The sequence below is a fragment of the Vigna umbellata genome, chromosome 1, assembly GCF_029865625.1.
Source record: "Vigna umbellata cultivar VRB3 chromosome 1, Vumbellata_1.0, whole genome shotgun sequence".
In the NCBI taxonomy this organism is placed as follows: Eukaryota; Viridiplantae; Streptophyta; class Magnoliopsida; order Fabales; family Fabaceae; genus Vigna; species Vigna umbellata.
The window spans coordinates 97,497,387-97,510,693 of NC_142165.1; the positions used below are offsets into that span (position 1 = coordinate 97,497,387).

The 13,307-nt window shown below is 32.8% G+C and overlaps 1 protein-coding gene across 1 annotated transcript; it reads left to right on the forward strand.

Moving 5' to 3' along the window:
* Nucleotides 1-11,793: 11,793 nt before the first annotated feature.
* Nucleotides 11,794-12,947, forward strand: LOC124842148 (transcription factor bHLH162-like). Its single transcript, XM_047318573.2, has 3 exons — nt 11,794-12,013; nt 12,119-12,457; nt 12,598-12,947. Exons 1-3 carry the CDS (start codon nt 11,873-11,875, stop codon nt 12,679-12,681), a joined length of 564 nt encoding a protein of 187 aa, XP_047174529.1. The 5' UTR covers nt 11,794-11,872; the 3' UTR covers nt 12,682-12,947.
* The last annotated feature ends 360 nt before the right edge of the window (nt 12,948-13,307 follow it).

Sequence of the window (13,307 nt, forward strand, 5' to 3'; positions counted from 1 at the left end):
TATTCTTATTAAATGATATTTAGCTTAGAAGTAATATGATCTACATTTATTCTAATTTATCCTGGTAAAAAAAACAAATAGTGATAAGAATTCTGAAGGTTGAATATTAAACAGTTGTTAATTAAGTATATGAATTTTATATTTTATGGATAATCCTAGTTGATGAAAAATTAATTATATTTTAAAAGTTTAATTTGAATTTATATAGGAATGTAAATAATCTCATAACTTTATGTTTTTATCAACTATGTAATAATATAATTAATAAGATAATTTTAGTAAATTGGGTTGTTAGTGATGTTATGTAGGTTCAATATACACATATTCATAGATGTATCTTATGTATATATAAACCCGTGTTTGTATTTTGTTTTACTAAGGATGTATCTTATGTATATATAAACTCATGTTTGTATCTTGTTTTATCTGATGTGGGACTTTGTTTGTACCCAACAATTAGATTTATAATAAGATAATTATATATATAATTAACTATCAGTATTATTCTTAGTATACTTGTCGAAATCACAATAAAGAGAATGATACAATCGAAGTGACACGTGATTGATAATGGATGTTTAGTGGTATGGGAATGAGAGAGAACGTTATTACCATGTTATTTTCTAATACAATTTTTCTTATATTTTATCTTATTATATCTTAATCATAAATTATTTTTAATTTATCATTGGATAAAAAATTTCACAGATATTCAAATATATAAAATTTGAATTCAACTTCATTTAAATCCTTTCATTTTTTAAATGTGTCGGTTGAATAAGTCAATTCAATTTTATTAATTTTTCATTTTTTATTTATATAAGATATTTAAATTATCATGAAATAAAAAAATTATTTAAGTATTCAATAATTGTGAATAATTAAAAAAATATCATATTAATATTGATAATCTATTTTAATGATGTTGGTTAAAAAATAAATATGATTAACTTTAAATGGAAAGAAACTTTTCCCAACATTTATCAAATAAACAATATAGAGATGATGACATCTAAGCCTCGACTAAGACAATCCAACCACATCTCAATAAAAAATCAAGTTGATAAAATAATATGGAAAAATATATAAATTTAAAGATAAAATCATTTTCTTTTTTATATAAAATTTAAAAATTTAAGATTTTAAGTAATAAAATTATGCACATAAAGAGTTTTAGGAATTAATTAGACATTATTTTTTTATAACAATACATAATTGATTATTGCATTTTCTAAACATTAATAACTAAATCATACTTTTATTATTTAAAAAAAAAACCTAAATTATTCTTATTTATGTATTCAGAATCCAGAATATAATTTCCCCAAAATTCATTCCAGTAAGCAAATACCATGGTATTTTTGAGAGATGTATGGTCTCAATCTTTAAATTAAAGTAAAATATTTAACAAATATTAAAATGAATGGTCTTTTTATTTTAAAAAATGTACTACTCTCAATAAAATGGAGACCTGGATGGAAGGAGATTGTTTGCTTTTATTCATTAGTGCTAAATTACACAAATGAAAAAGAGGAAGACAATGAATTTATTACCCCTATCCATGAAGAGAAAATTGGATTTTCTTTTAACTAATTAGCAATTTGAATTTGTGGAAAAATCAATGCAACAATTCAATTCAAGAAACTACTCTATTTCATAGGAATCTTAGAATTTACTATTCTTACAAAATATATTATTATTAAAAGGGTAAAAAACTTATTTAGATTCTTTGTAAAAAATCTGATGAATATTTTTCTTTTTCTTACTTTTGATGACTTTCTTATTAATATAGAATATGTTAAATATGATGTTTTTATGGAAAAATGGCCAAAAAATATAACAACTTATCAAACAGTAATAACGCAGCGGAAATTCAATCCCCCTTCTTGCGAGAATCTATGAGGAGCACCAAACAAATAGAACAAAAATAGAATCCAAAGCACAAAGAGACACCAACAATTTTTAGCGTGGAAAACCCCTCAATGCAAGGGTAAAAACCACGAGTTGTCCATACCAAAGAAAAAATCCACTATGATCAATAATAGGATACAAAAGAGTCTCCAATAATAACACCAAATGATGTGTTCAATAAGCCAATTTAAATAAGCACAAATGCTTACAAATGAGAACCAAGAAGATGAAAATTTCACAAAAACAGGGTTGCTGGTGCGGGACCGATTTCTCCCAATTTAGATCTTCGATTGACGATCCGAACGGTTAAAATGAAGAACCATATGTCTGGAACCTACTGTCCAAAAATCAGTTCGGTCCAACGGTGAACGAGTTCACAGTGAATAAAACACCAGTGCAGGTTTAGGGTTATGCGGGAATGACTTTCTCTCTTCTTTTTTTTCTCTCACTTGGCTTTTGCCTCTCTTCAAATGACTCTAATGTGCTCTACTAATCTGACCCATCTCAATTTGACCTAGTGAGACCTAAAGGTCCACATTATTTGGACCTATTCTCCACGTAGGAAGAGAGTCCGATAACCCAACAGTTTTCTTCTATCAAGATCACTTCCCTTTCATTGATCAGGAACCAAACATTTTTCACTTTTCTCATGATAAATTGTATTGTAACTTGTAAAAAATATTTTAAATTATTTATTAAAATATCATACTAAGAAGAGAGAAAATTGATTTTGATAACTCTAAAATAATTATGATAACTTTAGTATATTTATAATTTATATAAAGAAGATATATGCAAAACGACCAATAATGGAGGAGAAGGTTTTAGGAAAATGTTACATGAACACACTTTAATTTTCTTATACCTTTAATACACCTAATAAAATAATAATATTATTATTTTTTAAGTTGACTAATTCTGAATTATTTTATATTTTAAATAAAAGTGTCACATCATGTTGGATGGGTGCTCAGTAGAAAATAGAGTATTTGAGTATCATAACCTTATTATGTTAATAGCATATGTTATGTTGGAATTTGTCCAACCTATTCTATTCCTATGGAAGAAGTAGACTTCCTTCTGTATAAGTAAAGGTGAACGTGCCAACTCCTTCCTTTGACATTCCTTGCTTGTTTGGAAAATGAAATCAATTAAAAGCATTTTAAAGATGCATGCACTTAACAATGCAACTCGCAATCGAAAATAATAATAATAATAATAATATTATTATGATTATTTTCCTTAAGAAAACATCGTTTCCTGTTTTTATTGATCCTCAGCATTATTATTTAGTTCGGATGACCATATAAAAGTGATCCTAATAAATGACAGGAGAAAATGATTAAATTGTAATATTTGTTAAATATTAAAATGAACCTCAGAGTGAGGACTGATCTCTTATTAATTTGTTGCCAAGATAATAATTCAATTTTAATCAAACAAAATTATTAATAATTAATAATTAATTACATATTTTAGAGTTTGTGATTCAGGATCCTATCCAATTCTACAAAATTATTATTAAGGTTAGAATTAATCTTGTGTATTTTAGTTTTAGTTTCATTATTATTGGAGGGACGTGTTCAACAATATACAGAATAATTACATTTTTGAGAATTTTTGTCACACGACAACATGAAAATTTATACTGATTGGGAATTTTCATAAAAGGTTGATTTTTGTGAAACTGACACCATCCATGAACCTCTGCTGTGTATGACCTAGATGTAGGCTGTCTTAGAATGTTACAGCAGATGTTGGAAGAAGTGAACGTGATGCACACATAATAGTCTTTAAGCTACTATTTGACTAACAATTTAGATTACGCATGCCAATCAGATGTTGTAATACTTTTTCTTTTCTTTTTGGTAATAACTAAAATCTTCAACAAAAACACTTCTCTTTCCGTTGAATTGGTTCGAGGATCGGTCGTCTTTTTTTGTTCTGTTCTCTTTTGATCTTCAATTCCCTCCGAAAAAGTGATCCACTCCAATAAATTGTTGACATGCAGAAGACACTCCGACGTTCAAGTCAGATATAAAGAGATTTATTAGGATAGTAAATGATCATTGTACCTGTACATCAGTTGTCTATTTATAAAACTTATAACAACCATGTCCATTGATTAACCATTAGTGCAATATATTTTAGGTAATCAAACCCAATAATTAATAATTAATGTTGTATGTAGAGTGTAAGACAATCTGACTTATTAGTACATGCTTAATGACAATCAATTTCGATAGGTATACTTCATATAGTACATAAGTCTCTTTATTAAAAGAGGTCCGTATGGATTATTATGAGCTTTAAAAGAGGTCGATCACGTTGTATGTAGGGAGTCTATCTTCGATGCTTTAAGTCTTCATTACTCTATGTACCGAGCGGCGAACTCTAGGAGTTCTCTTTGGATCTGTTCCTTAGACTAAACAGAAAATGCTAAGAGTTCTCTTTGAAATTTTTTCCCTGCAAGAGATTTTCACTCCAAAAAATATGCTTTTAAATAAAGTAAATGCTTCAATATTTATTTTTATAATAAAAAGGCATTGGAACCTGACAAAGTTGAACCTGTTGAGTAGTTGACTGATAAGAGTTATTTTTTTCAACTTCCTGCGTTGAGCAGGGATTTTTGAAGCCATTTTTCTGACTTCCCCCGAGCGGTCTTGAGACAGAAGTCATTTTTGTGACTTCCTGTGTTGAGCGGGGATTTCTGAAGTCATTTTTCTGACTTCCCCCAAACAACCAGTTATAACCTGTGACCAAGTTGAGGACTGAACCTTCCTGCACATAATATTTTATAATTTAAAATCAAGAGTAGGTAGAACCTGACAAGGTTGAATGCAGCTCTGAACCATCTGTGCATAATATTTTATAATTTAAAATTAAGAGTTGGTAAAACCTGACAAGGTGAAACGCAACTCTGAACCATTCTGTGCATAATATTTGATAATTTTTTATAATATAAAAGTAAGAGTAGTTAGAACCTGACAAGGTTGAACGCAGCTCTGAACCATCTGTGTATAATATTTTATAATTTAAAATTAAGAGTTGGTAGAACCTGACAAGGTTGAACGTAGCTCTAAATCATCATGTGCATAATATTTTATAAGAGTTGGTAAAACCTCCCAAGGTTGAACGCGAACCATCATGTGCATAATATTTTATAATCTTTATAATTTAAAATTAAGAGTGTTAGAACCTGAGAAGGTTGAAAGCAGCTCTGAACCATTGTGCATAATATTTTACAATTTAAAATTAAGAGTGAGTAAAACCTGACAAGGTTGAACGCAGCTCTAAACCATCATGTGCATAATATTTTATAATTTAAAATTAAAAGTCGTTAGAATCTGATGAACGCAACTCTAAATCATCCTGTGCATTTTATAATTTAAAATTAAAAGTTGGATTAAGAGTTGGTAGAACCTGACAAGATTGAACGCAACTCTGAACCATCCTGTGCATAATATTTTATAATTTAAAATTAAGAGTCGGGTAAAAATTCATATAGTATAACTTCTTTTAAATGTGTCAGTTAAATTGCAGCATTTTGCCATAGGAGTGATTTGTTTTTAAGAATACCAGGATTACATTACACATTTGAGTAAACAATTTAGATTTTTAGTTAAATATGTCATTGGTATTCTTTTCCTTGGAATTTTTTTTGTTAGTTTAGTTCTCAGGGACAGCAATTTAAGATTTCCAATTATAGTAATGTTTATAAAACAATTCAAAATACGATGCAATCCAGAAAATTTTGGAAGGAAAAGAGGGGAGAGTATAACATGAGATATTCAACCATTCATTTTGTCAACATTTTTGTACAAAAGTCTTATACCTATATATATATATATATGTACACATATACATATATCTATATATATAGATATACATATATCTATATATATATATACATATATCTATATATATATATACATATATCTATATATATATATACATATATCTATATATATATATACATATATCTATATATATATATACATATATCTATATATATATATATATATAAGTTTTTACTTAGTGTTATTATGGGTTTGTAGCTGATCTATCGGGTAACCGGTAAAATAATTAGAAGGAATCGTACAGTTGACATGCCACAAAAGCATCTTCTGACCACTCGGTTCTGACAATCATTAAGTAGAGTTAAGGCGTAATTAATGTTAACTACAAGTCCATAGTAACACTTAGCCCATGTTCGCTTCAATGGATTTGAGGGAGAGTGATTGAATGAATTTAAGAGAATTTGAAGGTAAATTTTGTTGTTGTTTATTTGAGTGGATTTTGGAGGCAAGTGAGAGTGGATTTAGATACAACCTTTACTTCTAAATCTACTCTCACTTACCTCCAAAATTCACTCAAATAAACAACAAAAAAATTTACCTTCAAATCCTCTTAAATTCATTCAATCACTCTCCCTCAAATCCATTTAAGTGAACAAGGGCTTAGTTTTATAATTAAAAATAATTTAAACTAATTTTAAACTAGAAAGATAGCACAAAATTAAAAGATGGGAGGTGATGAATATCTCGTCTTATTATTTGAAATATATTTGACTTTTACTTTATTCTAAAATATTTATATTCTTTCCAATGTTAGAGTATGTCTCATATATCTATATAAAGAAGAATATAAAATGTATCATATAAAAATATCAATAACAATACAGTATTTAAATAATTAAATCGTTTAAATATTTTAAATTAAGTTCGTATTATTTTTTTAACCTCACAACATAGAGCCAGATAAGTAAAATAAAATGATAAGATAAAATAACGAAAAAAATATAAAAACTTGAGACTTAATTAAGGAACCAATTAAATAAGATATACTCAATTGAAAAATACGAAAAAAATTACACATTCATTGTAAAAAAATAATAATTAACACTCAGTGAAAAATATTCAAATTTATAAGATACTTAAAAATTAATTATAATCAATATATAAACTTTATAAGTGTTGGGGGAGGTTCGACACACACATAGAACTCCACACATGATAAGATATTGTCCGCTTTGGGCCAAGCCCTCACGGGTTTGCTTTTGGTACCACTCCAAAAGGTCTCTTATCATTGGAGATATCTATGTGTATATAAACCCTTGACCCGTCCTTATTTCACTCAATGTGGGACTTTGTTTGCACTCCAACATCCTCCCTCAAACAAAGGACTGTGGTCTTTCCTCCCTCGCTGCGGAAGTCTTTTTTTTCATCCTTGAGTACACCATGGTCAAGGTCAACACGGAGCATTTCTCTTTTGCCCTCTTTCATGATCCATGGTCACAATATGAGCATTTCTCTTGCTCTCCCCGCCTCTCAAGATTCATCTGGTGATCCGTCACTGGCCTCCTGCCTGGCTCACCTGATCATGGGGGGGGGGGCGTACTCGTCTGAGCCCGGTCCAGACCCGAACCATGGGCTCTGATACCACTGTTGGGGGAGGTTCGACACACACATAGAACTCCACACATGATAAGATATTGTCCGCTTTGGGCCAAGCCCTCACGAGGTTTGCTTTTGGTACCACTCCAAAAGGCCTCTTATCCTTCACAGCCTCCTCAAACTCAACAGGTTCAGCCTCTGCAATTAGTGCATAGTGCACAAAATGTCCCTCTGATGTGAGAGTAGCCTCATAGGATAAGTCAAAATCCCTTAGGTGAGCTGGCAAGTGAGTAACCCGTGATGACCTCCTTCTACCATCATTATTCACATTTTTTTCAGTCTCAACTACAGCAATTTCATCTTCTAAAGTGATGGTTGATGTCTCCTGCCTAGTTGTGTCCCACTTCCAAACTCCAGTCTCATCAACAATTACATCTCTGCTGATGCAAGCTGTCCCTGATGTAGGGTCATACAACTTGTATCCTCCAGTTGAGTGATAGCCTACTAAAATTAGAGGCACTCCTTTATCATCCAATTTCCTTCTCTGCTGGTCTGGTATGTGTTTGTAGCACAATGAGCCAAAAATCTTCAGATGTTTGACATCTGATTTCATCCCTGTCCAGGCTTCTTCAGGTGTCAAGCCTTCCAGTTTCTTTGTTGGAGATCTATTCAGTATGTAGGTAGCTGTCAAAACTGCCTCTCCCCACAGAAAATTAGGCAATTTCTTACTTTTTAACATGCACCTAACCATATTCATTATGGTTCTATTCTTCCTTTCTGCTGCACCATTATGCTGTGGAGTATAGGGAGGAGTAATCTCATGCACAATCCCTTCATTCTCACAGAAATTTCTGAATTCAATGGAGGTATATTCTCCTCCTCCATCTGATCTCAACATCTTCACTTTCTGTCCAGCCTGCCTTTCAACAAGATTTTTAAATTTTTGAAATACCTGCAGCACTTCTCCCTTCCTCTTGATCAAATACACCCAGCACTTTCTAGTCCAATCATCAATGAACAGCAGAAAATATCTATTACCTCCAGGTGTCTCCACTTGAATAGGACCACAAACATCTGAATAGATCACTCCTAGTTTCCCTGTTGATTTTTGGGGTAGATTTTTCTAAAAACTGCCCCTTGCTTGTTTGCACTGCACACACTCTCTACAAACTGTGTCTGGAACAGTAACATTAGGCAGCCCATTCACCATCTTTTTCTGTCCTAACAGAGACAGATCTCTGAAATTTAGATGTCCAAACCTCAAATGCCAAAGCCATTCCTCCTTGTTTTCTGAGGCAGTGAAGCACTGGTGTTTCACTGCACTCATCACAACCCTGAATGTCCTATTGTGTGACAACTGGGCTTGTACAACCATTCTCTTCTGTTGGTTGAAAATTCTGAGACTATTATCCTCCATTCTCATCACATAACCTTTCTGCAGTAGCTGTCCCAAGCTTAGCAGATTTGATTTTAATCCTGGTACATACAGTACCTCTTCAATTGTTACCTCTCTTCCTTCCACATCTCTTAGAACAACCCTGCCTGTGCCTTCTGCAACCAGACTTCTATCATCAGCAAACCTGATCTTTCCATGTCCAGCACCTTGAATTCCTACAAACCAGTCTCTTCTCCCTGTCATGTGGGTAGAACACCCAGAATCTAGGTACCACACATCATTTTCTGATGAATCTTCTTCAGTTTTAGCCATCAACATTACTGGTTCTGAATCAGATTCCTCTTCTTGGGCCAAATTAGCCCTCTTCTTTGGTTTGTTCTTAGCACCTTCACCACTCCAGCATTCCTTAGCATAATGACCCAGTTTTTGACAGTTGTAGCACTTAACCTTCTTTTTGTCAAACTTCCATTCACCATTTTTCTGAGTTTTCACCTGGCCTGATTCACTGGACTCTTGTCCTTGCTGGTCCTGTGAATCTTTGCCCTTCTTGCCACCTTTTCCTCCTTTCTTGAACCCTTTCTTGCCTTTCCACTGAGATCTGGCCTGCAAGGCCTGCTCCTGGCACTGTTTGCGCTCATTGAGGCGTAACTCATGAGCCTCTAATGAATGCTGCAGCTCCTCAATGTCAATATTCTCCTTTCTTCGGGTTTCTTCAATGGCAGCTACTACATAGTCAAATCTGGCAGTCAAGGTCTTCAGAATTTTATCCACAACATACTCTTCCATCATCTTATCACCGCAAGCCCTCATCTTGTTTACAAGTTCTTGCACCTTATCAAAGTATTCAGCCACACTCTCATTTTCCTCCATGATCAAGGTTTCAAACTGCCTTCTGAGTGCCTGCAATTTAACCTTCGCATTTCTATCTCCATCACCATATGTTTTCACTAAAATACTCCAGATTTCCTTTGCACTGTCAGCATTTGAGATCTTGTTAAAGATCTTTTGACTTACACACTGATATAACAAAAATTTGGCCTTACTGTCCAGTTTTACCATCATCTTGTGCTCTTTCTTCTCTTCTTGAGATGCATTGTCACTCAATTCAGGCAGTCCCTGTTCAATAACTTCCAGGACATCTTGAAATCCAAACACAGCACGCATCTTGATTCTCCAATCATCAAACTGCTTGCCATCAAACATGGGTAATGGTCCCTGTATACCTTCAAAGTTTGCCATCACAGTCTTGCAAACTTTCTTGCAGATTCTTTTAGCAAAAAAATTCACCTTCTTTCTTCTCTGGATACACACACCACCAGATAAAGCTCTCACACCTCCAGTAATTTTTCACGCACCCACTTCACACACCAGGATTCAGCCTAAGCTCTCACACCTCCAGTGATTTTTCATGCACCCACTTCACACACCAGGATTCAGCCTAAGCTCTTGATACCACTGTTGGGGGGAGGTTCGACACACACATAGAACTCCACACATGATAAGATATTGTCCGCTTTGGGCCAAGCCCTCACGGGTTTGCTTTTGGTACCACTCCAAAAGGCCTCTTATCATTGGAGATATCTATGTGTATATAAACCCTTGACCAGTCCTTATTTCACTCAATGTGAGACTTTATTTGCACTTCAACAATAACATTAATATATAATACAAATGTTTTATTGCAAATCATTATTACATGCATGATGAAAACTCAATTATGGCAACTATAATAAATAGTACAACTTTAAGTCTATTTATAAGTTTGAAAGACGTCTTCTTGTATCTTACATTCTCTAAGAACATATAGTTAATCACATGTGGTGCACTAATAATAATTATGCTTTAAATTTAGTAAGAAACCCTTAACTTGGTGATAGCTTGTAATATTCATGGAAGGTTGTTTATTCGAATGTAATAGAAATCATTCTAAAAGCATGAAATATTACCAAAATCTAAGTACACTAACATTATAGATTTTTTATGCACTTCTCTAAATCATATAATTTAGAATAGATTGTTAAAAAGAGTTTTATTTTACCAGTTCGATATTCGGTAATGTAGAAAACTTTTTTTTACAATCGATATAAAAGTAAGAGTATAGAAAATATTGATTTCAAAATTATCATCGTATTTTTATATATTTCATTTTCTTAAAAGTTGAAACATATTAGACAAAATAAAAAGACAAATCTAAACCAGTGTAATAATAGCAATAATAAGAGTAGTTAAAAAAATACCTGTATTGTGAAGATAAATGAACAACAAACACTTATTTTTACTATTTAGCTATAGTTATAGTTATTTCAACCTTCATAAATAAGATGAATAAGAAAATAGTAAATGAGTTATAACGAGAGAGATAATGGTATTTTTTTTTATCTATCTTCTCTTTCAAAAATATAAAATATCACTTTTGATACGACTATTTTACTCTTACAAAAGATTGTCAAAAGATAGTAAGATTATGTTTAACTTTTTTTCCTAATGAGAGTAAGATTTTGGCATAGGCGAATGTATTGGGCGTGATGGATGGGGGCAGAATCTTTTCCTCAGTTGTGAACTAAGAAGAAACAGAAGAATGGGACAGCCTACGCCTCTTTCATTGCAGTTTCCATGAAACAACATGGTCAAGAGTCAGGTATTGCGACTCCGCCTCCTCTGCTCTCTTATTTATTTATTTATTGGCGGTGGGCCAACGCGCTTCTCTTCATACTCTTACCCACACAAAACAAAACTTAACCCTCTTTCCTTTTCCAAATATTTCAAACTCTTTTATTTCTTCAATTTCTAGTGTATTATTTTCAACATATTTTTATTAACTAAAATCATATTTTTTACGAATCGCAAATTCTAATTAATAATAATGTCTGAGCGAGAGTGAAAACGTTAGGACCAGTGTGACTGTGCTGTGCCCCTCTTCAGCAGACTTATGGGATCCACTTGCAGTGCCGTGTATTCATCAGAATCTATGGGAGCACATCAACGTTTCTAACGATACTGTAAATGATTTAGTAGTATGGCCCCACTCACACTCAATTTTCTTTCAAGCTATCTATTTAAACGCATCCTTCTCTTCTTTTCTACCATCTTCATCACACTCCATATCACAAACCACATTACATGCCATAACATACCATACCTACTTACTTCCCTTTCTAAATTTCCAAACATGAAGAACACAAACACTACTGTCACTGCTTCATCAAAACTTGACCGCAAAACCATTGAAAGGAACCGCAGAATCCATATGAAAGCTCTCTGCTTCAAGCTTGTTTCAATCATCCCTTCCAAGTACCTCAAACCCACCAAGGTTGGTAACATTCTAACATTCTAACATAACTCAGTCACCCCCTCTCTATCTTTGCAAATTAGGGTTTGATCTTATGTTCATTGATTGAATCAACGAATGTTTCAGGACATGCTTTCCCAGCAGGACCAGCTCGATCTTGCAGCCACGTATATAAAGCATCTGAGAGAAAGAATAGAGAAACTGAAGGGGGAGAAGGAGCAAGCCATGAAAATGATGAGAACAACCCAAACCAATAACGGGATTTTCAATATTGACGCTGATCGGTTGCCTCTACTTGAGATAAAGGAGTTGGGTTCGGGCATTGAAGTGATGTTGATAAGTGGGGTGAATAAGAACTTCATGCTCTATGAAGTAATTAGTGTCCTTGAGGAAGAGGGTGTTGAAGTTGTCACTGCCAACTTCTCTACTGTTGATAATAAGATCTTTTACACAGTTCATGCTCAGGTACAATAAACATATGCTTATCTCTCTATTTTATACTGTTGTTCTTAAAAAAGTACGTCTCAAGTTGTTCTCGGCTCCCATTCTGGTCCAGTTTTTGTTAGGGTAAAAAACACCACAATTTTGTTTTTTTTTCATTTCAGGTTAAAATCTCAAGAGTTGGCGTTGAACCAACGAGGGTATATCAAAAGCTTCAGGAATTGATTGCGCCACTAGAAAGCTGGTAGTACATATGCAAGAAAAAATTATCAAAGGCCATTATCGGTGACCAATGAGAACATGACATCATGCAATGGGAGTGGTTATATATGCACATCAATGGCACCTTAATTAGTGAAGCGATATCGCAAGTGTTATAGCGGATTAGGTTACATATGTTTTAGGAAAATTCATCACTTCACGTGTTAAGATAATGTGTTACTACTTTCATGTGTTCAGCAGTTCTTCACATGTTCAGATGTTACCATTAATTTCATGTGTTTGATTGGTTTAATCTTGAAGTTTAAATGATTTATATTACCCTCCAATGCTCTAGCTTTATTTATATCAAATTAATTACTTAATTAACATCAAACAAAATGCATCCTTAAATTTAATTATATTGTACTTGAAATAATGTAGGGTTGAGATAAAATTATACACTGACGCTTTACCATCCTCGAGCATTCAGTTTGTTGCCTATTGATTATGGCCTTGCATTTCAATCTTTCAGAAGAAAGTTATTTTTGTGTTGTATTTAAATAACTCATTCTCACACCTTGGAACCTATTCTTGTTGATAATAATTATCATACTTAATATTGTAATTCTTTCCGCCAGAGTAATTAGTAATTGTTATAGTTTTGTATTTTTGT